This window comes from Hemiscyllium ocellatum, chromosome 10 (assembly GCF_020745735.1).
Source record: "Hemiscyllium ocellatum isolate sHemOce1 chromosome 10, sHemOce1.pat.X.cur, whole genome shotgun sequence".
NCBI classification, from domain to species: domain Eukaryota; kingdom Metazoa; phylum Chordata; class Chondrichthyes; order Orectolobiformes; family Hemiscylliidae; genus Hemiscyllium; species Hemiscyllium ocellatum.
In genome coordinates this window covers 43189612-43215813 of record NC_083410.1, presented here as the reverse complement: position 1 = coordinate 43215813, position 26202 = coordinate 43189612, and the positions used below count along the sequence as shown (strand labels likewise).

The 26202-nt window shown below is 39.6% G+C and overlaps 2 protein-coding genes across 2 annotated transcripts in view; both read left to right on the top strand.

Annotated features, from left to right (window-relative positions):
• Nucleotides 1–16323, top strand: part of rrp15 (ribosomal RNA processing 15 homolog) — a 37228-nt gene extending 20905 nt beyond the window's left edge. The window contains exon 5 of the mRNA XM_060830888.1: nucleotides 16056–16323. Coding sequence (XP_060686871.1) covers nucleotides 16056–16199 — 144 coding nt within the window. The 3' untranslated portion in view covers nucleotides 16200–16323. The remainder of the gene's footprint in view (nucleotides 1–16055) is intronic.
• A 2138-nt stretch (nucleotides 16324–18461) lies between these two features.
• Nucleotides 18462–26202, top strand: part of tgfb2 (transforming growth factor, beta 2) — a 99135-nt gene continuing 91394 nt past the window's right edge. The window contains exon 1 of the mRNA XM_060831452.1: nucleotides 18462–19506. Coding sequence (XP_060687435.1) covers nucleotides 19161–19506 — 346 coding nt within the window. The 5' untranslated portion in view covers nucleotides 18462–19160. The remainder of the gene's footprint in view (nucleotides 19507–26202) is intronic.

Sequence of the window (26202 nt, the reverse complement as noted above, 5' to 3'; positions counted from 1 at the left end):
TGAGTCATTTAGTTAAATTAGCCTTTTGATTTTGGAAAAAAAAAGCAGTTGACAAATTGACTTTTTTTTTATTTTCTGCTCATCTTTTTTTCATGTTGCTTTAGCCAGTATCTGACTAGCTATTAGCATGTGTAATAATTGGTACAAATAAATGCTTTGTAATAATTATGTGGATGCAGCACTTAAGTAGAACTTGCCAAACTCCATTTTTAGTAACTGTGGTTGTTCTAATTAGTAGACGTCAGTTGTATTAATAAGTATGCAAATAGAATTTCCTTTGTTTTCACTTCAATACCATCTGTTATTTCTTAGTGGAAATGAACAGCAAGTGTTATTCACTAGTTCCTTAAGAATCGAATGAACTTTTGCCTCATTGCAATTTACTGTCTAGATTTCATTATAATCTCAAGAGAAGACTAAAAGGTATAAATATAAACAGCTAAATACTGTTCCAATTCCAGAATGTTCTGTGACATTTGCGTATTTGTTATGAGATGATTTGGTTCATTGCTTGAAATGTGTCAGATTTCTGACTGTATCATTTTCGACTTTATTAGCAGCTCCTTTGGTGAGCTTGAGTCTGGCTATTCATATCATCTGTCCACTCTATTTGTGCTTATGAAAAGATGAGGCAAATCCTTTGGAAAGATCCATACATCCAACACAACAGGCTGTTGCACATGATATTAAATGAATGTGAAAAGGTAATAAAATCAATGTATCAAGATTCCAAACTTACCACTAGCTTCTAGAGAGACAGGTGCAGGCTTTCTTTAAAGATTTAGTAGGTTTGCAAGAAAATACAGTTGAAGTTCATTAAGTTGAAGCAATATTTAAAGGATTCTGTTAAAGTTTAACTTGAGAGATATCAAGCAGAGGAACATCTTGTTTAAGAGTACAAGTATGCCAAAGAAACTCTTAAATCAAATATGAACGATGAAGCTTATTATCAGAATTGTGATTTCTTGATCATTTAGTGAGTTAGGGAAAAACCTAGAATGAACTATAAACAACAAAATCTATTTAGTGCTAGATTTACAACATTTTGAGTAAGATCATCATGAATCACTCTTCACTTTCGAAAACGTAATATTTATGGTGGCATAAGATAGCCTAGTCATAAAGATGCACAGCATGGAAATAGACCCTTCGGTCCAACCCATCCACGCCAACCAGACATCCCAACCCAATCTAGTCACACCTGCCAGCACCCGGCCCATATCCCTTCAAACCCTTCCTATTCATATACCCTTCCAAATGCCTCTTAAATGTTGCAATTGTACCAACCTCCACCACATCCTCTGGCAGCTCATTCCATACACGTACCACCCTCTGCGTGAAAAAGATTGCCCCTGAGGTCTCTTTTATATCTTTCCCCTCTCACCCTAAACCTATGCCCTCTAGTTCTGGACTCCCTGACCCCAGGGAAAAGACTTTGTCTATTTATCCTATCCATGCCCCTCATAATCTTGTAAACCTCTATAAGGTCACCCCTCAGCCTCCAATGCTCCAATGAAAACAGCCCCAGCCTGTTCAGCCTTTCCCTTAGCTCAGATCCTCCAACCCTGGTAACATCCTTGTAAATTTTTTCTGAATCCTTTCAAGTTTACTGTTAGTTAACCTATGAAGATTATTGAAATATCTTGAGTTCCAGGCAAAGATGGAATTGCTCAAAGGTTTTCAGTTCTGGGACTGCCTAGTAATGGTTTCAAACATGAGAACCATCAAAAGCCCCAGTGAAACGCTACAAGAACATGTGATATTCGTCAAGTTTACATGTACTCAACAGAAATTAAAGTTGAGACATTCCTGTTGTCCTCAGAGCCATGTGTTTAGGTCACACATGATGAGTAGACTCCAATCGCAAATCAAATTTGAATTTAATTTTGGAATATGAGAGCAAACCATGAATGGTTTAGTAATTATCGGATTTCTAATCATCAGCCTATCTAACAGGATAGATTATATATTTTGTGCTTTAGAGCTGTATAGTTTCTCTTATTTACAACACCCTAACATCTTTTCAGCAACAAATAACATGTACAAAAAGAAACTACTACATTTTTACGACTTTGCCTTACTGGGTATACCAGAAATCATTGTCAAAAAGTTGAAGAAACATGTTGTATAGACTGGGTAGGAGAATAGCCTCACCATCTGTAAATCATTCTTTCAGACATTAAGCTCACCACAATCCCCTTGTTTGGTAGCTTAAATGAAAGTTATGGATCCCATGGCAATGATTGATAAGCAGAAACACTGTTTTGTCTTGGCCAACATTCTTTCCTCAACTCGTAGCACCACTGAAAGTAAATGAACTGATCGTTTTTTTTCCAGTTGTTACATTTATAACATTTCAAAAATAATTCTTTGTATGATTTTAGATTGAAGATACTTCATAAAATCAGTGTTGCCTTTTAAGCTTCACAGGAGTAGAACAGCTTAAAAACTGTGACAAATAGAAGCTGTATTTTAAAACTAATTGCTCTGGTAAAATTTCAATTTGATCTTAGGACCTTCTGGACATCTATGTGGTTAAATGAGCTTTTAATCTCGAGCAACAGCATTTGCTTTGTAATGCTACAGGTATGTTTCCTGTATCAACTTAGTATGATGCAATTGGTAGCAACTCTGCTATGTCAGAGGCTTTGTGTTCAAGTCTCACTCCAGGGCTTAATCAAATAATCTAGGTTACTGTCAGTCTAATACTTGGGGAATGGTATGTTGTTGGATATGTCATTCAAATGACAGCTTACCATGAGCCGTTCTTGCAGGGTATCTTGGCTGCTAATCTACCCTGACCCAAAAGAACCTAAAAACAGATAATCTGGTTAATCACCTCATTATTTAAAAGCTCTTGTTGCACAGGCATTAAGACATTTTTCAACAGCATGTTGAAATGCAGTTGAATCAAAGTGCTGGAGAAACTCAGCATATCTGGTAGCATCTGTGAAGAGAGAAGTAGTTAATGTTTTAGGCCAAAAAGGAAGTATGACTACTTCGGAATTTCAGAGCTGAGAGAGAGTTGCCTTGGACTTGAAACATTAATTCTGTTTCTGTCTACACAGATTTTAGCAGACCTGCTGAGTTTCTTGAGTTGGATGTGAATATAGGAAGTATGGTTGGTAAGTTTGCAAATGATACCAAAACTGGTGGTGTAGGAGACAATGAAGAAAGTTATCGCTTAGTAAAATGGGACCTTGATTAGATGAGCCAAAGCGTGGCAAATCGAGTTTAATTTAGATAAGTGTGAGGTCTTGCATTTTGGTAAGGCAAATTGGGGCCGGACAAATTTAGTGGTAAGTCCCTGGGGCATGTTGCTGAACAAAGGGACCTTTTGGGTGCAGATGATAGTTCCTTGAAAGTGGAGTCGCAGGTAAACCGGATAGTGAAGAAGGCATTTTGTACACTTGCCTTCATTGGTCAGTGCATTGAGTAGAGCAATTGGGTTAGCACATTGTGGCTGTGCAAGACATTGTTTAGGCCACTTTTAGAATACTACAATCACTTGGGGTCTCCATGCTATCGGAAAGATGTTAAATTTGAAAGGGTTCAGAAAAGATTTGCAAGGATGTTCTTCAGGATTGGAGAGCTGGAGCAGTAGATAGTCGCTGAATAGGGTGGGACGATTTTCCCTGCATCATTGGGGTTGATGGGGTGACTTTTTTGAGGTTTATAAAATCATGAGTATGGATGGGGTAAATAGCCAGTGTCTTTTTCCCAGAGTAGACGAGTCCAAAACTAGATGACTTAGTTACAAGTAAGAGGAGAAAGATTTAAAACGGACCTGAGGGGCAACTTTTTCACACAGAGGGTGGTGCGTCTATGGAATGAGATGCCAGAAGAAGTGGTGAACACTGGTATAATTACAACATTTTAACAGGCATCTGGGTGAGTACATGAGTAAGAAGGATTTAGAGGGATATTCGCCAAATGCTGTAAATAGGATTAGGTTGGTTTAGGATATGTGGTTGGCATGGACGAGTTGGACTGAAGAGTCTGTTTCCATAGTTTACAATTCTATGACACGTCTTGTTATTTCATTCTTCATTTAGCAATGGTTTTCTTTTATTATGTTGAATCGCATCCCTTCTAAGACTGGGTTTTGTTCCAAATTGTTGCTCAAAATTAATGTTGAAGATTACAAGCTGTTATGAAAGACTTTGAATAGTTGTTGTGTGACTGTTAAGACACAGGTAAACTCCTCTGCTAATTTAAACCAACCACACAGAAAAGATGCATCATGTGCTGTAATCTGTTAAAATTCGAGAGGCAAAGAACTATCCCAAAAGTCACTATTTAAAGTAGAAATTAACTTTATCTTTTAAAAGATTCATAGCTCCTTGAAAGTGGAGTCGCAAGTATAGGATAATGAAGAAGGCGTTTGGTATGCTTTCCTTTATTGGTCAGAGTATTGAGTACAGGAGTTGGGAGGTCATGTTGCGGCTGTACAGGACATTGGTTAGGCCACTGTTGGAATATTGCGTGCAATTCTGGTCTCCTTCCTGTTAGATAGATGTTGTGAAGCACGGTGGCACAGTGGTTAGCACTGCTGTCTCACAGCGCCAGAGACCCGGGTTCAATTCCCGACTCTGGCAATTGACTGTGTGGAGTTTGCACGTTCTCCCCGTGTCTGCGTGGGTTTCCTCCGGGTGCTCCGGTTTCCTCCCACAGTCCAAAGATGTGCGGGTCAGGTGAATTGGCCGTGCTAAATTGCCCGTAGTGTTAGGTAGGGGGTAAATGTAGGGGTATGGGTGGGTTGCGCTTCGACGGGTCGGTGTGGACTTGTTGGGCCGAAGGGCCTGTTTCCACACTGTAAGTAATCTAATCTAAAAAAAACTTGCAAGAGTTCAGAAAAGATTTACAAGGATGTTGCCAGGGTTGGAGGATTTGAGCTGTAGGGAGAGGCTGAGCAAGCTGGGGCTATTTTCCCTGGATCGTCAGAGGTTGAAGGGTGACCTTATAGAGGTTTACAAAATTATGAGGGGCATGGATAGGGTAAATAGACAAAGTCTTTTCCCTGGGGTCGGGGAGTCCCGAACTAGAGGGCATAGGCTTAGGGTGAGAGGGGAAAGATATAAAAGAGACTTATGGGGCAACGTTTTCACACAGAGGGTGATACATGGAATGAGTTGCCAGAGGAAGGGGTGGAAGCTGGTACAATTGCAATATTTTAAAGGCATTTGGATGGGTATATGAATAGGAAGGGTTTGGAGTGATATGGGCCGGGTGCTGGCAGGTGGGACTAGATTGGGTTGGGGTATTTGGTCGGCATGGACGGATTGGACCGAAGGGTCTGATTCCATGCTGTACATCTCTCTGACTCTAATATTAACTAACAACTACTTGCAGCTCCTTTCTCTTATACCTATCTTTTACCTCCCCCTCTACAATAATAATCCGATTTTTAAAAACCCTGACAAAGAGAATTTTTTTAAAAACTTTTTATTTCAAGACTAGGCAGCTTTCAGTTCTCTGTAATCCTGTCTTTTTCTTCTTGAGGATTCTGCTTCCCAGGTCTTTGATAGGTAAAGGTATCTATCAGAGAGCTGATCTTTCTCAAGCAGTCTTGTTGGTGCTGGATGCTCTTTGCCACGGCAGCAAACTGTTCAAAATGTTTGATATTTATACCCTAACCATCAAATTATTTCATTGGTTTGATGTCATCCAAAATAGTAAGATTCAAAATCAATCTGGGCATACAAACTGGCTGAATTTTTAATTTGTTATTTGTATCCTGGCAACACAGAACTAGATATGTGTTTCAACCCAAATGTTACTTTTTCGAATTTTCAGCACACTTTGTGCTTGCCAGAAATGTCAGCACGTTTAAAGGTACAGTACATCCACAATTTCATAACACTCCCCCCTTAAGAAAAAGTGAATCATCATAATGAAAAGGTGGCTTCATCTCTTTTCTATAATTTAAACACATTACCATAACATAACTTTAATCTAAGTTCTCTATAACTTCTTTGTGTGTGTGTGTGTGTGTGTGTGTGTGTGTGATATATATTAAAAAATGCATCTGAGATTACATTTTTACGACCCACGACATGTACGATTTTTAAATTAAAATCTAACATAAGACTCCAACAAAATAGTCTCCTATTCTTGTCTTTAAAGCGTTCTAAGAATGGCAGAGCATTGTGATCTGTGTACACAACCATCTTTGATACATTGTTTGTGATGTCCACGTTAAAATGTTGTAAGGCCAGTACCAAACTCAATAGTTATTTTTTGATCGTGGAGTATTTCCTGTGGTGAATGTTGAGTTTCTTCAAAAAGTAACTAACTGGCAGTTCAATCCCATCATCATCTTCCTGTAGCAGTACAGCTCCAACTTCTGTGTCACTAGCATCAATGACAACTGTTATGAAGATGTGGGTGTACTGTACCTTTAAGAAAATTAGACGCTAACAGAACTACCTGACAGCACCAAGTGTTCTGAAAAAGATACAATGTAACCTTTTGATCCAGCAGCTAGCATAATTGGTTGCCTGGAGACACAAAAAATCAAATTCAAATTAGGCCGATCAGTTTAAATTATACCCCCAAAAATAGTAAACTCCAGTCAAGTTTGAATTTAGTATATTGCCAGTATTAAAAGCCAATGACACAACCTAATGTTTTGGGGGTATAAGACTGGGAAAAATTAAACAGTTGGTGGAGAACTGCCAAGCCGCCAATACATGCAGACTGCTCACAGAATAGCTCTCTTAAAGGTACCTTTATCGATCAGTGATCTGTGAAACATAATCCCTAAAAAGAAGAAGATAAGAAGACAGAGGAAGATACAAAGAGAAGATTCGACTGCTGACTGGTATTGAAATTTCAATTTTTGGTAAATCTTAATCGGGAGTTTTATCCGATTGGTATTGTGAAAGGGGAAAGTAAAAGATAGATTAGAGAAAGGTGTGTAAATAGTTGTTAGTTAATTATTCTCTGTTATACTTTCAGAAATAAAGTTGTTTATTTTTACTTTAAATAGTGACCTTTGGCCTCTTGAACTTTCACAGATCACTGCACGGGACAAACCTTTTCTGTGTTGCTGGTTTAAATTCAGTAGAGAGTTTTACTCATGTCATTACACAACTTTAAAAGCTAAAACTGGTGCGGTGGTTAATGTTGCTTTCGTATGGTCAAATTCCTCCTGGCATTGTTCTGTCTACCGAAACTGTGTTCTTCTTCAGCAAATCAGTTCACAGTGCCACTACACTGATGAGGTTTGGAACAAACTTCGATAGAATTCGCTGAGTGCTAAGAATCGAAGCACCTCTTTCTTTGAGGTTGGTCATGGAAGTTCCTCGATGGCCTTCGTCTTTGCATTTTGTGAGGTCAACCTTCCTTGACCGATGTTATGTTGCAAGAACATCAACTCTGCTTTTGTGAATTTAGTTTTGTTTAAGTTTATCACGAGTTTTGCTTTTCATAGTTGTTCAAAGAGCTCTGCCAACTGTACCATGTGACTTACTAAAGATCACTACATCGTCCAAATAGACTGCACAGTTTGTTAACCCCACCACAGCTCTGTTCATGAGTCTTTGGAACGTGCCAGGTGCGTTCTTCATTCCAAAGGATCTCACTTTAAATTGATATAGCTCATTTGTGGCTACAAATGCAAAAATTTATTTTGCTGTCTCTGATAAAAATACCACACAATAAGTCCAACTTGGTGATGTAACTGGCGTGTCCAACTTTCTCAATACAGTCCTCCAATCTCAGAATTGGGTATGAGTCCTATTTTGTAATGGTGTTGAGCTTACGATAATCCACGCAGAATTGTTGAGTCCCATCTGATTTGGAAACTAAGATGATCAGCGAACTCCACTCGCTGTGGCTCGGTTCAATGATGTCCTCGTCGAGCATGGCCTCCATCTCTTCCTGGATTGTCTGGTTTTGAAAGGATTAAGCCAATAGGGGTGTTGTTTTACTGGAGCAGTATTCCCTCCGTCCACTTCATGTATTAGTCTTACCGGCTGATCCTTACATATGTCCTTATACCGCAGTAACAAATCTTTCAACTGCATTCTATGCTCCTGAGACAGATGTTTTCCAAAATATCCCACTTCTCAAGGACTTTTTCATTTTTTAATCTACTATGAGGCACATCAAAATCCACACCATCTGGACTTGATTCCTCACTTGTTGGGCAGTAACTAATACCTGTTTCTCCATTTCTTTCTCTCCAGTATAATATGATTTCAGCATGTTCACATGACATACCCGATACTATTTTTTTCCTATCTGGACTCTTTACTGGATAGTTCACCTGACTCAACTTTTTCTCAATTTGACAGGCACCGCTAAACCTGGCTTTGAAGCGACCTCCTTGGTAACATGTCATCCTCTCAGGAAAACATCTAAGTCTCAGAGCTTTTACCTGCCACCTGCATCGTTCTATGCTGTGGCCTCTTTAGGTGCTGTTTAGTTAACTTGCCTACTCGATTTAATCTCTCCCAGACCTCCAATACATAATCTAAGTGTGAGATCTCCGACTTTGGTCCTATCAACTTTTCTTTAATTAATTTTAAAGGGCCTCTCACTTCATGCCCGGGTATTAATTCGAAGGGAGTGGACTGAGTAGATTTGTTTGGGGAATCTCTAATGGCAAACAATACAAATGGGATAACTTTATGCCAATCATTTGGGTAATCCTGACAGTATGCTGTCAACATGGTCTTCAAGATCTGATGCCACCTTTCTAAAGTTCCCTGGGATTCCGGATTTACGCACTGGATTTAAAGTGCTGTATGCCTAAGCTATCCACAACCACATCAAACAGCCTAGCAGTAAAATTTGGTTTTTGGTCCAACTGAATCTCTCTGGGTAGTCCATACTGTTTGAAGAAATCTACTAACTCCTCTCCCATTCTTTTTGCCTTGATACTCAGTAATGGAATTGCCTCCAGAAATCTGGTAGACACATCCATTATGGTTAACAAGTACTGATTCCCACTTTTCATTCTCGGTAAAGGACCTACGTGATCAATTATAACCTGTGTGTAAAGTTCTTCAAATGCGGGTATTGGCAACAAAAGTGCTGGTTTTATTACCGCCTGTAGCTTACCTACCATTTGGCATGTATGACACTTACGGCAAACGTTAACCACATCCTGGTGCATTTCAGACCAATAAAAATGTTTTTATAACTTAGCCTGAGTCTTTCGTACACCCTTAGGTGACCTCCTACAGGTACCCGTAATGTGCTACCCATAACACCACCTGTCTATATGCTGCCAGCAACACAATCTGGTGCACTTTGGCCCATTTCTCCTCTGCACTCACCTGCCATGGTCTCCATTGCTATCTTAGGATTCTAACTTTCAGATAATAACACTCAGGAATATTCTCTGCCTCCTTTTCGGAGTATATATCCTCATATATACCTTTTATTGTCTTGTCTTGCTGTTTTAAGTCCCTTAACCTTTCAGGACTAAATGCTTCTATCTGACCCTCTGCCTGTTCAGGATTTTCCTGCACCATTGCATCAAACAGTGTCTGCTAACTGAACCTCAACTCCTTCATCTCACTGTTTAGTTTTTCCTTTGTGCTGTGACTTATGATAGTGGGATCTGGTTACTATACAGTCTGAGAAAATACCAGGATATTTCTGTTGAACTCCTCAGTTTCTTGATTTTCCTTGGGTTTCTCCACAACAAGGATCCTGCCAAATCATTTCCAAGAACAAGCTGAATTCCTGGAACTGACACTGTCAATCACTCTCACTATAACTTCCCCAGTCTTGAGTTGGCACTCCAACCTGATCTAACATTGGGGAATGCTAAATTTCTGTTCATTTATCCCACAAATTATCATAGTCTTGGGTAACAGATCAGAAAGAGTGCATATTCACTCATCTCTTGCTATCAGCAACTGATTAGATCCTGTATCTGTCAAAATTATAACTAGTTGTCTTTCTCTCCCTGTTCTTTCTGAGTAAACTTTATACACAGAGGCACATTCATCATAGAGATCAGGTACTGATTCCGTACCCAGTCCCTGCCCCTGCCTGTACTCTCCTGCAATTCCTCAGCTCTTCTTGGTGTTTCCTTTACTGCCCTCACTATTGCTACTGGCATAGCTTATTTTACCACATCTTTTCCCCAGTGCCTTTCTTTAACGACCAGCATTGTGACTTTGTGTGTCCCACTTTACCACAGTGGCAACACCTGAGGCCTGTCGCTCCTTTCCACCCTTTCAACTTCTATATTAACCTGTGGTAAACTCTTATCGGTGTTCTCTACTCTTGTGTTTTGTAGTGTAGGATCTCTCCCCTTCTCTGAACTTTTATCCCTCGCAGGATGATTCTGGCCAGAAGCTTGTCATATGCACCAACATGCATTCATCTGTTAATTCTGCTGCTCTTCTCACTTCCTGAACTTTCTGTTCCTCCATGTGAATTCTTACCATCTCTGAAAGTGAGTTCTTAAACACCTCCAGCAGAATAATCTCCCTTAGAGTCTCATAGGTCCTATCTCTCTTTAAAGCACGCACACATCTAATCAAAATGACTGTTTAATTCTTTTGAACTCAACATAAGTATGACCTGGTTCCTCCTTTATGTTCCTGTCTATATGTTTCTGGTACCAATTCCGAAGCACTTAAAATAGCCTGTTTAACTATTTCATAATCTCTTGACTCCCTCATCTGGCAGCAAGGCTAATGCCACACTGGCTCTGCCTACCAGTTTAGTCTGAACTAGTATTACCTATAAATCCTTGGACCACTCCATTTGTGTAGCCAATTTTTCAAATGAATTAACGAAGGCTTCATCTTTCCCACCAAAATATGGCAGAGCTTTGACATATGTATATATCTGACTAACTTCTCTTTTAATGTCCATCCTGTTAACTTGACTTTGCTGATTAAGTCGCAACTTCTCAAGTTCAAATTCTCTCTCTCTCTCTCTTTTTCTCTCTCTTTGTTTATCTTCCAACTCCATTTTCCTCAATTGTAATTTAATTTTTTTCTACCTCTACTGCTCTTGTCTGTTTCTTTGATACACCTAAGTATTTGAGTAATTCTCTTAGAATTTCAGCTTTACTTTTGTCCTTGGGTTGAACCCAAATCTCTTCTTTACTAATTCTAAAAATATGGCTTCTTTCTTTCCTTCTAAACTTTCCTGGAAATTTGAGAATCATCTTCAAATCCCAGAACCTCTTTAGCATTTTTAGAGCCATTTCTCTCACTTACCATTTACTCAACCACAAGTCAACAAAATTAAACAAATTGTCTCACCTATGTTTTATTCAAAGATCTAAGACACTAACCTGCAAGTGTTTAAATCTACTTTGCTTTTTCAAACTCCAAATCTATTCAAATCTGTCTAAACCTGTTCAAATCATGAATCTGAGACCCAAACTGTTCAAATTCTGGACGAGCCCCCAAACTAATTTAAACCAGTGACATAGAAAAAGTTCACCCGGTGTTGTAATCTTAAAATTCGAGAGGCAAAGAACTATCTCAAAAATCACTATTTAAAGTAAAAATTAACAACTTTGTTCTTTTAAGTCTAACAGAGAATATTAAATATTTGCAACTCCTTTCTCTTAAACCTGTCTTTTACCTCCTTGTCTACAATACTAGTCCAATTAAAAAAATTCCCAACTAAGACTTTTGGGGGAAAAAAGCTTATTTCAAAACCAGGAAGCTTTTGTTTCTTTTCTGTATCTCTGTAGTCATTTCTTCTTCTTGAGGATTCTGCTTCCCGGGTCTTTGATAGATAAAGGTACCTTTCAGAGAGCAGATCTTTCTGCAAGCAGTCTTATTGGTGCTGGCAGCTCTTTACTGCTGCGGCTAACTGTTTAAATGTTTGATATTTATGCCCCGAAACATCAGATCATTTCATTGGTTTGATGTCATCCAAAATAGTAAGATTCAAATTCGATTGGACTTTTGTATCTGGGGCATCATTTAAACTGGTCGAATTTTGAATTTGTTTTTTTTATCCTGGCAAGACAGAAGCAGATATGTGTTTCAACCAAAATGTTACATTTTAAAATTTTCAGCACACTTTGTGCTAGCCAGAAATTTCAGCTCCCTTAAAGTTATAGAAAACCCACAACTTCAAAACATGATCTAATCTTGAAGGAGTGATTCCAAAATTGAATACAGTTGTGGGTTATTTGTTAGTTATTAATTTCAAGAGTCCAACATTAATTGGATACATAGTAGGAAAACAACTATAGACAGATATTGAATACCTATCCTTCAGTTAACAGTGGCTCAAACTGGTGAAAGCGCATTGATCTGCAAAATTGACTTTGTTTCTCTTCATAGATGCTACCTGACCTGAGTATTTCTGGCATTTACAGGTTTGATATACAACTTCTAATAAAAATAGAAATTTAGTTTTGTCCCAACCTGAGAGCCTGGATCTAGCTTAGTCAGCGGTTTTGAATGTGAAGCTTGAAGCTTCACTAATCAGCAGCAGCATTGAGTAATCCATTCATGTTTTTTTTCATTTTATTAAAAGAAACTGACTTATTTTAATACAGAACAAAATTTGAGGATTGTTGTGCTTAAGCAAGTTGTTTATGGCTTTCTTTAGCTGTTAAGAAATGAACTTTGCTAGGTAGGAGATATTCTTCCATTTTGTTGGCTTCACACATGGTTTTAATGTGAGTTGTAGTGGTCGGCCTCTCCGATCAGCAGCAAGAGAAAAAAAAATGTCTTGTAACTGGCTGCTGATCAGAGCAACTTCAACTGATGTGTTTTGCATTTGATCTGTTCATGAAGTTTTGGCATAGATCCTGATAGAAAGGAAAGAATGTCAAGTTTCGAGCCATAAAACAAACGAAACTATTGGAAAAAATATGCTCCAGGAGATCAGTAAAATTACTATTCTTGTCATTGAAAAATCTAATTAAAATATGTTGTGCGGTATGAAAATCTATGGCTTAAAAAAATGTTAACCAAGTTTTGCATTTGTCAATGGGATTTTTCAGGTAATCATAAACCAAGGCTATTTGCTTGACAGATAGGAATTTTCCAATTACCAGTGGGCATGCACTGCAGAACCACCCAATTATGTTGTTCATTTTTTTCCTTCAAACTAAGCAATCTGGAACTGGCAGCTACTACAGATCAAACCACTCATAGTTTCTTCATTGTGTTCAGTCCTTATTTTCCTTCCATCAGATCAGTGTGTATAATTAACATTGCAATTTAATACATGCTTCTGTGAAAAGAAAACATTAAATAAACTCTTAAAATTGTTTAATGGTGGAAATTCTTGCAAGAGGTTTTCCTACATAGGTCTGAGTTTGAAATTTCACAGAGGAGGCAGAAATCCAGAAAGAGATTTTCCTCTATTCAGTGTTTCGCCTAGATTCAACCACTACATTAAAAAACAAATGCTGAACTTGTGGTATTCCAGGTAAAGTTTTCTTATTGCTGTAAAGTAATGTTTGCTTCAGAACAAAAAGTGGTTCTTGGCTCTCAGGAGCCAAAGGATGATACTGGCTTTCTAACGCTGATAGCAGCCTATACCTTTGACTTTTTTTTTATGCAGAACCACACATAGCAATTAGAAATCCATTTCAGTATGCTGTTCTCCACAGTGGATCTGGGACAAGCAACATTCATGTTGCAAAGCAGCATACCTTTAATCAATCAGATTGAAGAACGCTTATTTGAGACTGGCTAAATCAGGCATTGTAAATTAAGAGTATGTAATGCAGTGTAAAATGATGTACAGATGCAAAATAGCAAGATTGAGCAACACAAAGGTTTAAACATTTTTACATTTTAAACAGTTAATCTGAATAAGTTTCCCAGTTCGAAATGTTTAGAGCCAGAGAGATTTTTGCTACCAGTTTAAATATATTGCATCATTAAAATGCTCGACTCTAACATATTTAGCGGGTACCCTTCATATATGTATATTTTAATGCTGACTCTATGGGTGTATTGGTATAATGAAGCTTATGGAGCAGTAGGGCAACTTTGACAGCAACTTCTTAGCTGTACTTGTACAGCAAGTCTTGTTGCTCATAATATTCTGAATGCCAATATTCATTGAGATGCTTAAATGATTGAACTGCAATTCCATTGTTCAAAGATCTAATTTCTAGGAAAGGAAATAGTGAATACAAGTTTAAAAAAATTATGGTCATGTAGGTATCCCAGCAAAACCAGGAAGATTTGAAGGAAGTGTAGAAGGCTTGGATTCTGTATCTGTAAAGATTATGAGGCTGAGCATCCTTATTCTAGAGAATGAAGATGTTACCTTCTAACTCCGAATGATTCAAAGTCCAAGGTTGAAGATCTGATCTGCACTGGGTGCCGTGAAGGTAGCACTTGGATGTTAATTTTTGGATAGTGTAGAAAATTCACCATAACTCCTGCTCTTGATAATTTTGTGTTCCTGTCTAAATGGTGCACAATCCCAGCTTAATAGTACTTGTGTGAAGACAGGATCTGACTAGATTGTGATATCTTTGGGAGTAGAAGAGCCCATTGTCATTCACTATCTGGGCACAATGGAAATTGGAGGGCTGACAGTGAAAGTGAAGGCATAAGCATATTGGAGGAAGAGATCATGCCTGTAAGGGAGGGGCCTACTTGGATTTGTCCTCTTGATAAGTTTGTTTATTTTGGAATTTTGATTATGCCCATGACTGAACTCTAGCCATAATTAGAGAACTGATTATTGGAACATTAAACTCATTCTTGAATTTTGATTTTTTTTGTAAATTTGTAGCTCTTGTTGTTCTTGAATCCTTAATGACAATAATGATTGAAATTTCTTTTCCACATGCTAGGTGCAGTCACTATATGACTTTCTGCGGTTATAAATTTCACACTTTCACAGAGATCCCTGTTGACTGCACAGTAGCTATAATTCTTACACAACCCCAACATACTTCGATCTGACACCACCTGGTAACTTAGCATTCCTTGGCAGAATCCTAATGAACCTAATCTAAACCATACCTCAATCGCATGGAATTCATTGTCATAAGATGAAGATATTAATGCTGACTCCAATGTTTGTTATCCTGAGCAAGTGACTGTACCAGTAGGACATTGTCGATTTGTAAAGTTCAAAGGAACATCTCAAATATCCTGACCGGAAAATTCAAGGGACATTTATTTGACTGTTAATTTACATCAATACATATAACTCTTGATGGGTGCCAATTTAAAGGTTTCTTCTGAACCTTGCATCGAAAGAATGACTTCTTTAAAAAAATTGATCAGACTAAGGACCAAGGCTTCATTACTCATTCAGTAGTAGGTGGGTAAGAATGTTCGAAGCTAGTATCTTGCAATAACAGGGTTATACTTTAGCTGCTGTTTTTAGTTTTCGTGCTTCTTTCAAACACACTTGTATATACGACTTTCATGTAAAACAAAACTCAGCTGTGTGTGTCAGTGTTTGTGCAGTGAATTCTAACTGACTGTAAAACCCTTTACTTGCCTTGGCGCTAGGTACTGGGCGGATGAAGTCGTTGGTTAAATCGTGTAATGCAGAGAGGGAACTCAGAGTGGCGCTCCAACTCTATCTTAATCCTTTTAATATATCGGAATTCTGTTCTCAGAGCCAGTTGTAAAATTCTACACAGCTATTGTATAAATAGTAACTCCTAAGGAAAGGGAGTTGAGGGGGAACTCTCGACTGATTGCAACTACTGAGCCGGATGCCTCTGGTTTTAAAGACAAATATAGGAAATGTTGTACGAGATTGCTTCCGCTTGAACCAATCGAGCGTAAAAGAATGAATTAGTAGCACGATAACGACCTCTGACTCGACCAGTAAAGATCAATATTACAGAAATCAAACTTCCTTAAAGCCAGCTTTGTGCCATATGAGGTAATGTAGCACATGAAGGGAATTTGGTTCAGAGATCAAAAGAAATATTGTATCTGGTTTCAAAGGGCTTATTAAAGCCATGCTCTGTATCTGACTGGTGTGCCAGAAAATATTCTAATGACCCAGCACCTGGGGGTTAAAAAAAAACATCAGATGAGTATCCGAGTTGGTGAAAAAGTGAATCATGTATACTCATTTGTGCTTTTGATTATATTTTATTATGTGGTCTATTTCAGGTTAAAGTTAAATCAGAAGACAGTGCAGCATGGAACATATTACGCGATGACTTCATGATGGGAGCTACAATGAAAGACTGGGATAAAGAGAGTGATGAAGAGGCGAATGGTGATGTTGCAGAGAAAAGTGATTCAGCCCGATGAACCCTGCTCTCATCCTTACTACTTGGCACAAACCAAACTAGAGTAATGCTCATTCTGTGAATGCAATAGATGTTGTATATGGGAACGAGTTGCCTCTTTAATAAAGCGTTGTTTGTTTTCCAAAGATTTTGTTAAAATGTAATCTTATTACAAATCCATATATTCCACTGAAGGGTACAGGTCCCTTCAGAAGGAAAGGTCGAAAATCTGGAATTTTAGAAGAAGAATTAATTTTGGTTAAAGTAATATCAAATTAATAAAGATGCGTTGATCCAGAGTCCTGTTTGTTATGTTTCATTGTATCCTGGACAGAAACCGCACTTTACAGCGCCTAGCAACCATTAACCGCTCACCCGCAGCCAGCGATTATGAAGTTATGGAGGGAAATGGGGTTAGAAATAGAGGGATCGCTGGAATCCAGAGTAATGAGAGAAAAGGCCAGTGAGGCTTGTTGATGGAGGAAGTAGGACACCTGCAATAACTCATTCCCCGTTAAGTCTTCAGCTGTTGGATAGTGAGCATCCACCTGTGTAGATACTCAGTTTCCACAGTCAGGCATTACCACGGCCTTAGTGCTGCGTCCAAATATTGACAGTTGGATACTATGATCTACTTCAAGACTTTATCAGCACTACAATGAATTTGTTACTTTTACTGCAAGAGAGATGTGTAAAAACGCTTCAAAAAACATTTGTCCCTTTCTTGCTCTCCATTGGCAGCAAGTGAGTTAGAAGCACTAATGTGTTCCGTTAAATGCTGGGAACCCCAGGGCGATGCTGGCGGAACTGGTATTTACTTTGTGTGACCTGTACGCTTTACTTCACTGCACGTTTCGGTCGGAGAATTCCAGCGGTGCTGCCGAGTCTGAATCACTTCATTTTCCCCTACGACGTGGAAATATTTGTCCAACTGTGTGTTGGTTTAGAAACCGGACTACCCGTCCAACTGTCTATTCTAATTTTCTGAGTCACTTAGGTAGACCGTTTCTCAAGTGGCTACAATTGCCTGTCATGAAGCTATTCCGAAGAAAGTCAGAGAAAGTGGCGTCCCCTGGGCCCTAGTGCCACTTCTATTCCTTATATTTTGATGATTGCTTCACCAAGTCCCGTGTTTTCCGAGGAGAGTTTGTGCTTTGTTTTAGTTTTCAGAGCAAATATTAGTTACAAGAAGTCGAATAAGTTTGGAATGAGACAACAGAGCAACTGGGTTGCCTGTTCCTTTTAATGTTAAAATGCTTACGAAGTATCTGCAAGGATTGTGCATAACTCCACACAATAACACTTGGAGTGTGTAATATGTCCCTGAATGGAAAAGTTACAGGATGGTGAGAGAAGAGCCAGGTCTTCCTGACAGTCTTCATCTCTCAGCATGACTCACTTGGCTTAAAGCAGAAGTTCATCTTCAGTGAGTTTGTGTGGAAATCTCTCTGATCCCGTGCCCGTGCTTTGGAAACTCACAACAAAAAAAGGGCGCGTATTTTCCTGAGTGATAGCGCTTGAGGATCCTGAAAAATCAGACCGGGTTCGCGGTCAGCACGGACTCTTAACAGCACGCATGTTTAAGGTGATAAGCACGAACTGCTTTCTTTAACCCCTAATCCCCATCTCCTGTGTAATTTCTGACAATCCATTGTTCCTGCAAAATGAAAATCGTTGGTCGGGTTTTCCAAAGTGGCAACTTCGGTGGGGGATCGGGAAGGGTGCAGACATCTATCGATGCTACAGAGGGACAAGCTTTTAGACAAACGAGTCAGTAACAACACACACATACCCTTCCCCCAATATGTGGCTGTCGCGTTGACTGTGGAGGGTTAAACAACTGTGCAATCTTACCTCACAGAAAAATATTCCGATCTATCTGTTGTGAATGACCGGGAAGGGGGTGGAATTGTATCAAATTCCCCGGAAGGACAGTCGACACTAACTCTATAGATAATTTAATGTACAATGTTACTACAGTGTGCTTCAGCCGAGTCATTCAACACTGGCTTCGGTGGGCTAGTCTCTCTCTCTCCCCAGGAAAGCTGGCTTTGGACAATCTAAATGTGACTCCGATGGCCAGGAACGGAGTGGGGTGTTGAGTGAATGTGTATGTGTGTGTATGTGGGTGGGGGGAGACGGAGCGCTAGTAAGTCCCGCGAACCAAAATCAGGAAAATCTTCCATCGGCCGGAGCCCCACGTCACTCCATGGAGGCAACACGTGGTAAAGTGAGACATTATAAAGGTCTCCCTGTGCAGCCTGATGTTATCTGCTGGCAAGTCGCTCACTGACACGCACACTGTACAGACTGTGCTTCTCTCTCTCACTCATTCACTCACTCACTCACTCCCCGCTTGGGCTGTCAGACTAGAGGATGGAGCAGCAAAAATAACGGTTTGCCAAGGACAAGATTCTTTCTCATATACATCAATTTTTTCCACTTCTTGCCAGTCTCTTTTTTAAAGAAATTGGAATCAGTTTTTTTTGACAAATTAATTATTCTCACCCCCTCCCCCCCGTGTGTAAGATTCTCTTCCCCCTTTAACTTCACCCTGGACCGCAGGAGAATTCAACTGAGAAAAATAAAGCTGCTGTTTTATTGACTTTTTTCAAAACTGGAGAAAGCAGAGACTGACAGAGAGAGAGAGAGAGAAGTTGAAAGAATTCCTCGGGACTGCGATGAAGTGAAGGTGTGTTGAGCCTCGGCAGAAGCAGTTTTTAGCGCCTGGACTGCAGCTGCACCCAAAAGCGAGTCACTGAACTGCACAGGACTTGAGAATCAAGGTTAAACAATAGCAACAAAAAGTGCCTTTCCTCTTTATGTTTTTTTTCTTTTATTGTAAATATTTAACTTGTTGATTCTTTTCGCGTGACGGTCACAAGCTGCAGCTGACTCTCTCGTTTCCCTGGCCCTTACCACCCACTCTCTCTCTCTCTTGCTCTCTCTCTCTCTTCAACTTTCCAACTGCCCAGCTTTGAAAATGCACTACTCCATTTTCACGGTTTTTCTCACGCTGGATTTTGCAATGATCGCCGCTTGCTTATCGACCTGCAACACCCTCGACATGGAGCAGTTCATGAAGAAGCGGATCGAGGCGATCCGTGGGCAAATCCTCAGCAAGCTGAAACTCACCAACCCCCCGGAACATTACCCGGAGCCGGAGGAGGTCTCCAACGAGGTGATCGCGATTTACAACAGCACCAGGGATTTGCTTCTTGAGAAAGCGAACGAGAGGGCAGCGACTTGTGAACGGGAGAGGAGCGAAGAGGAATATTACGCGAAAGAAGTTTACAAGATTGACATGAACCCATTTAGCTACCCTGAAAGTAAGCAAAAGCAGCAACTTAAAAGAGTTTGTATCCCTTTTTGTCAGCCGACGGGGATTAATGTATTTATATAAATCTGCTTATTTCAAAAACGCCCCAGTTTGGCTCAAGATGTAAGATTGGCAATGCTTTATTTAAGACACTGATAGTTGGAATGCCAAACCTGTGTCGACAAAAAGGGATGTCATTCCTCTTTAAGACTTAAACGTTTTTGCATGTACAACCGAATTTACAAAAGCGTTCAGTTGGCAGTTTGCTTTCGTGCTATCATTATGTAATATGTTAGATATACACACATGAGGAATGTGAAGTATTCGCCTATTTGAACACCACAGTTTGAACAGGGCACAACTGCGTTGACTGGACAGTTTTTTTTTCCCCCTCTCTCTCCTCTCTTGAGTTGTTTATTTTCCTGTAGCGGTAAATTGGATTGTGGGCAGTGTGCACGGTCGCCTGACCACGAACCGGGTTCGGCTGATGCCCCGCGGAAATCCTATCTAAAAATATTAATCAGACAATCTCCAAGCTGCTGTCTTCAGTGGAAATGGTGAAATTTCAAGACAGGTGCTGTGTAAATAAACACGGCAGGCAGGCTCAGGGATACACATCTGATCGCCAGCTACCAATTAACCCATTCAGTGCTGAACGACCCTCTGCAACTTTTACTTGAGAGAATTTCGCCCAGCACTTGTCCGTTTCTGATACAGAATGTGGAAATCCACGCTTTTTTAAAAAAAAAGACAACCTTTATTTTTAAATTAACTAAAATTACATATTTTTTGGCTTGGAAATGTTGCTGCTCTCCCGTGGTTAACTTAACAGAAGGATTGTGTGAAGAACGTACGTAGAAAATCTATAAAAATCTGTTCCACATCCCTAAATTGTCAAAGGAGATTTTTCAAGGAGGTCCGCACCAGAAACCAACCCGTAGAATCGTTGCAGACTATGCATGGGTATGCTTGTTTTTGTCCCTGAAAAAGTTCCCATTCAGTGTTCAATAGCTGATGACCTATCCTATTAACAGCGCAATATAGTTTGGACAACTGTCGAAATTTGAGGTATTCCCACGGTTCAGGATTGTAACCATGGTCAATGTCAACAATTATTAGACCAGGCTTTTATCAGTTGATACCACAGCTCCTCACAACCGAGTTTACCCCCCCCCCCCCATGAAGTGGGATGGCTATTTCTGTCCGGAACACGTGCACGTCCAATCATTTTGCACCCGGTTAAAGGACGGAAGTGGCCTGCCTCACAATCCTCAGGGTCCAGTTTCACATACAATGATATCCTTGGCCGTTACAGAAACACTGTCAGACTCTCAGCCTGGGCTGAACGCCAACACCATTCCGCCCCAGCACTGGGTCAAAGGGATAGTGGTGAGATAATAACGATGGTATCAGAACAGCTTAGGCATTCGTTTCCCTCTTTAAAAACTCAAAAAAAGGTTGCCTTTAATGCCCTGAATCATGTCTCAATTGGCAGGTGAATTTACATCTTGCTGTTTATTGGAGGGCACCTTCCTCGATATTTCTAAACAACGAGGAAGGAATGTGGTTTGACTCAATGATGTTTCTGCCTTGGTTACCTTGGTGAAGAAGACTGGCCCGAAATAGTTGTTGGGTCCGAATATGAATGCAGCCTCGGAAGGGGAAAGGCGCTTGGGATAATAAATGAGAAATCGAGGCTAGACACTGACATGGTGATATACTTCGAGTCGCCCCGAAAGCAAATCTCAAACCTTTCGGAGCCCGTGAGCTGTTTCATTTCAATTCACGTTTATGGACATGTTTCTCTCCTTATAAATATTCTCAAACTCATTTTTATGGTGGGTGGGGAAATCTGATTGAGAGTGAAAGTAAGTGCTTTTGTTCAAATGCAAACCCGTGCTGTAGACTGAAATCGCTTTCTTAGCTGTAAAGCGTAATGGGGAGGGGATGTCCTACAAAGCGCTATGTAAATACAAGGTTTCCCTATAATTCCTCAGAATTTGGCGCACATGGTGCTAAACTTGTAACTTCTTGCTCCGATTTTGCATGCTGTGTGTTCCAGGTTCAAAACTCCAGAGTGCAAATGACTTGTTCCAATCTCCAATCTGCTGCCTGGGTGGTGGTGCAGAGCTTGCACTGCCCCAGGACTGAGTATGTTTTTTTGCAGGGAACAGCAGTGTCCCAGTCTGAGCCTCAGTGCTCTGTGCGCCTGGCTCCGGTGAACAGGCAGAAAGTGATCCAGTGCTTTCAGTTCACGGAATGAAGGTGCAGGACTTTCAAAACAAACGGGATGGGGGTGGGGGTTAGTGCTTACCGCGCATGTGATATACAACATGAGAAACTCCGAACATAGACTCCAGCTTCTCCCCCCTGAGGCCGGCGAGCTGTGTGGTTACTCACTGAAAGCCCAACGATAGCCTGGGCCGGCAGAGTTCCAAGCTTCATGAGCCACGGACTTTGCAATTTTGTTTTTTTTCCTAAGTGTATACTTCTCGCCTCCAATGGGCACCGTCATAAAATGTGTTAGACATCAGCTACTTGACACCGCCTCCTGTTTTCTTGTATCAGTTCAAGCAGGAGTGAAGGGGGCTGGAAGAAGTGATTGTTGAATAGGCATTTAGACACATCTTCCTTTTAAAAGACAACACGATGTTGAAAGTCCACCTTTCAGCCTTTCCCACCCAGCCAGGGGTTCCTTTCCAGAGCCCCTTCACCTGCTGCCTTTTATTTGTAACCACTTTAAGGCAGCTGGCACTGGTGAAAGTCAAGTCAGGATTCCTCAGGAAATGATTTTTTTTCAATACTGTATTTGTTCAAAACCTGTAATTTCACCACTTCCTAAGGAAGTACACAATCAACTGGTTCACTTTCCAGAAATAACTCTTTTATGCTGGCATTTCCTAGATTGACTTTAACCCACATCAAAACCCCTGCTGGTTTCTGCACTCACCATGCTGTAGAATGTAGGTCCAAATTGTGGAGCGCTGGTGTGTAAGGCATACTGTTAGAATCAGCATAAAACAAGTGCAAATGCAGCACTATCAACAGGTGAAATAACAAAGTGTTATCTTCTGCCATTTCACCTCTTTTTTGGAGCCTTCTGCCTCCACCTGCTGCTTCATGGTTCCCAGCATTACATAGGACATGGTTATGCAGAGTGGGAGGATGTTTTCAACAGTTTTAACCTTTCTAAATGCGGGGACTGTTAAAGTATTTCAGATGTCCGGGGAACAACACTTTGGTTAGGTATAATACACCTACCTCTTGGCAGGTGTATTGTTTCAAATTATGAGGAAAATCCTGGTCAAACTCCAGAATTTCCATTTATGCCAATATCAGATTCCTAAATACTTGCCATTCATTCTACTCCAGGGTATTTCATTTTGTTGCATAAGTCCAGGAAATGTGAGGGACAGAGGATCCAAAGTAGATTTAAGAGAGTGATACCTGAGATGAGGAATTTTAGATACGAGTTTAGCTGGGCGAAACAAGAATTGAAGTGAAGGAGATTGAGGTGCAATCTGATTAAGGAGTAAATTATTGTAACTAATTTAGATGAAGTGGACATTAGCAGATGGTAGGAAGACCAACAGACACAGACTTAAGGTTTTGGGCGAGTGGTGCAAGGGGTACATGATAAAGAAATGTTTTTAATGTAGCAAGTAATAATGACAATGATTTTTTTGCTTACAATGGAAGATAAGTTATTTCAGAAGGAGATTGGATAGGCATTTAAATGCAATAAGCTGCATCTGTAGAACTGAGTAATGGGCATGACTGGTCTGTTGCACAGAGAGCAAAGAGTACGGACACAGTGGGCCGAATGGTGTCCTTTTGCACTGATATATTTTCTGTGTGGGGCTTGGTGTTTTGCATGGAATGGAGCTATGTAAATAAGCAGCAGAGAGTTTTGGCAGCTTTATCTCAGAAGTGTTGTAAGTAATTGAGGCAATTTGCACATTATGATGTATCAGCGGTAAACTGGTGCTAATCAGCTATGCACAAATTTTCTTGGAAAAATCTGGCACACTTCCAATTTTGCAATATAATTTCACTGAAACTTTCCAGGAAATTCCAAGCCATCATTCCATCCTGTGAACCTTCTTCCAACTAATTTTCCTCACTTTTTTTTCTTCATTATTATTTGGCTCTGGAGACATTTTTAACATTTTAGACAACAGTTGTGACCAGCAGCTTCTAGCTGCTGGTGTACTCTATACATGATAGAGAATATTTACTGTTTTATAGGTGCTGCTTTACAATCTGATAACTTATCATATATTTGTACTTCCTAGACAAACAATGCTAAATAATTTCTCAGATTTAAAATAAAGTTTCTTCTTATTTAGAATATAATTTCTGTAACTCGAGTATAAATTCCTAAAATACCATTGGATTATGATTTTCACAGAAGGATTTATAAAATATCCTAAAACTCTGGTAAGATTCCCAGAATCTCATGTAATCTAAACAAAGAATGACTTCAATCTTTGCAAACTTGTCATCCAAATTATAGACAAAGAAAGTGCTGGATTGAAATTTCAAAACATACAGATAAGAAGTTTTGGAATCCCACAGAATAAAAACAGCTATTCATTAAATTAGTCACTACAAATAGATCATAATTAAACTATACTTTGAAAAACACCAATTAAACAAGGGTTGCATTTACAAGCATATGTAGTCTTCAGGTTTCCTATGCAAGTTTGCAATGTTGTATGGCATTCTTGTCCAATTTTTTTTGTTATAAAGCACAGTATCACACAGTTGACAGCAGCAATGAAAACATTTGCTGGCTTGTGGAAGCAGGCTTAGATCCAATCTATGAGTGCCATTTTATTGAATGATTTGATTATGTTGCAGTGGTTGCCTTAGGCAGAAAGCTTGATTACAGATGGTATTTCTGATTGCTGCTGCCTGTTATCAAAAATATGCAACTATCTTAGGGTTTATATATTTTGTAAAACACCCCAAAACAGGTGATATTCTAAACCTCATTTCAAGGACAAAAATGCATTTAGAGCATAGAAACTATATATAAAAATGTTTGTTTGCCTTGCCACCCCCACCCCAACCCCATGCCCGTGACATCCCTATAAACAACAACGGGTGGTATAGCAACATAGTTAAACAACCATCTGAAATAATTCAGTGAATGAAATTTAGATTGAATCTTTTATGTGACTGGAAATTTGGAACTGTCCTGACTGTCTTGTTCTCTGAGGAATTTGAACTGAAGATGCACAATTTTGTTTGTATTTCATCCATGTTCAAGTGATCTGTTGCAACTTCTGAGCACTTTATCATCTTAGTATTGAATCTTCCTAACGTCATGAGCAAGTGGACACTTAAGCTCACTCTCCTAACAAAAAAAGTACCAGGGAGTGGAGCTCTAGGCATGTGTGGAAACGTGTGTATTCAGTGCTCTTTCCTGTTGGGCCGAAATGACTTTCAGCCATGCACAGTATAATACATAAGTTGGGTATTGCTGGCTGCATTTTATAGTCTGCATTTATGGGTTTTATTCACTAGTGCAGCTCAACTAAAGGCTTGCCGAAGAGAAGTGACTGCTGAAAGTTCATTTTTTACATGTTTTAAATATAGTTCCACAGGAGTCATTTCAAAATATACTTATTTAACCAAGTTAATTTAGGAAGGCCAGTGACTGCAACTAAAAAGCTTTCTATTCAGGAAAATTTTTAATCATTTGCTAATTTATCACATGTTACTGTCATAAAGTAGTTTATGGAACATTATTCTGATATTTTCAAGTTTTGTCAGTGAGGAGAAGATTTGGAATAAGTTAGCTCCAGCCAGATATTGAAGAATGTCTTTAATTTGTTTTATATCACTGACGACATGTAACAACATAGGAGAATTGTAGACATATCTCTAGAATCCTCCAATTACATTCACTGTGAAATTTATTGATCTGGAAAATATTCAAGAATGCAGAATTCATTAAACTGAAAAACTTGGAGGAGGTTGGTAAATTAACTGATGTTAGATGCTGCCTTGACACTGTGAAACCATAAAAATATAAGACATGGAAGCAGAAGTAGGCCATTCAGCCCATTGAGTCCGCTCCACCATGTAATGGGATCATGGCTGATCCAATCGCAGTCAACTCCATTTTACTGTCCTTTTCCCAATAACACTTATTCCTTTACTAATTAAAAATCTGTCTGTCTTAGCCTTGAATATGCTTAATGACCTAGCCTCAACAGTCCTTTGTGGTAATGAATTCTGCAGATTCATCACCACTGAGACAAGACATTCCTCCTTATCTCTATGTTTATGCATGATCCCTTATTCTGAGATTATGCTGTCTGCTCCTATAATCTGCTACAAAAGGAGACAACCTTCTCATATCTAACCTATCAAGTCCCCTAAGAATCATGTATGTTTCAATCATTCTTCTATGTTTCAACAAGTACATGAATCTATTCAATCTCTCATAGAGGCACACAGGGCTACAGCAAAGAAAGTGCCTTTCAGCCCATCAAGTTTAAAATAGTTCCTCTGTACCCCCCACCTCCCCAGTATCAGCCAAATGCCAGCATATGTTTCCTTTGATAAGCAGCCTAAAACAATCTTCCTGATGCTGTTCATACCAACGTGGACAATGACACCTGGATCCTTCTCCTCCCAGTCCAAGTTTCTCTCCAACCTGAGAAGCTGTCCTGAACCTGGATAGGCAGCATAG